Source organism: Vollenhovia emeryi, unplaced genomic scaffold (assembly GCF_000949405.1).
Source record: "Vollenhovia emeryi isolate VEMERY1.0 unplaced genomic scaffold, V.emery_V1.0 DF951665.1, whole genome shotgun sequence".
NCBI lineage: Eukaryota > Metazoa > Arthropoda > Insecta > Hymenoptera > Formicidae > Vollenhovia > Vollenhovia emeryi.
In genome coordinates, this window is record NW_011954701.1 from 1 (window position 1) to 1,071 (window position 1,071).

Genomic DNA, 1,071 nt, shown 5'->3' on the forward strand with positions numbered 1-1,071 from the left:
ACGGTATTCAGTTGGAAAGTACGAATATGACTCTCGTGATACCAAAAGACCTTCTGATATTGGCGGTCGTTCGGATGCACCCAAATTTGCCGGTACATTTTCTCGATGTCGGCAGTGAGAACATATCTATGTGTGCGGAATCGCACCAGATGTTCGAAAAGCTTACTCTGAATTGTGGGACCGGTCATTAACGTATCATTAAGCGATATTCCTTTATTGGTTTTCGCCGAAGCGTCGAAAACAACTCTCACTTTTGTCGTATTGCTTGTGGATTTTGTAATTGCGTGGTGAGGAAGATAATATCCGCCCTCGGCTTCGTCTGATATCAACGACATGTGGCCTAAGTCAATGTATTCGTTCATTACGCGTTCGTACTCTTGTTTAAGTACTGGATTAGCGTCGAGCCTCTTCCGGAGTCCGTAAAACCGACGCAACGCAATCGCTCGCGAATTTCCAAATTCTCGTTCCGCTGGACGAAACGGTAGTCGCACGGTGTAACGCCCGGAATTATCACGTGTCGTGTTCTGTGTGAAATGAAGTTCGCATTCCGGGTCCTCCGATACTTCAAATGGTTTCGCGGTTGTGTCTTCCAAAAGCCAAAATTTCGCGATTTGTTCCGTCAATTCTGTTAATTTACATGAGACAATTCGCCTTCCGTCGGGGGACGTTGCCCCGCCGACCACGACCCATCCAAGCTGAGTCTTTTGTAAAAATAAATCACAATTATCTCGAGAAAGATTAATTTGTCCGATTGATAATAAGGACAGAGTTGCCCCGGATCTGATGATTATATCGACCGGTCGAGGTAAATGAAACTGTGGATCTGCTAGCCTTAAATTCGACGGTATATTAATTGTTTCGCGTGGAAACGTCGCGTTCGGAACTCTTTCTGCGATTTTCGGGACTATCAAAAATAAAAGTTTTTTCTGGAAATCATTGTGAATCGAGTGAAAGGAAAATTCAATCGCGCCGTTCGATGTGGTGTTCATGTCGTCAATCGCGCCGACTGGAATACGACACGGACGTACCGGTAGCCTTATACTTCGGGCGAACTCCTCCGTTACAAAATGT

At 45.3% G+C, this 1,071-nt stretch overlaps 1 protein-coding gene across 1 annotated transcript; it reads right to left on the bottom strand.

Moving 5' to 3' along the window:
* Positions 1 to 22: 22 nt before the first annotated feature.
* On the bottom strand, positions 23 to 989 carry LOC105557892 (the record flags this gene model as incomplete). Its single annotated transcript, XM_012005319.1, has 1 exon — positions 23 to 989. A coding segment is annotated over exon 1 (967 nt), but the record flags the coding sequence as incomplete, so codon positions are not given.
* Between the last annotated feature and the right edge of the window lie 82 nt (positions 990 to 1,071).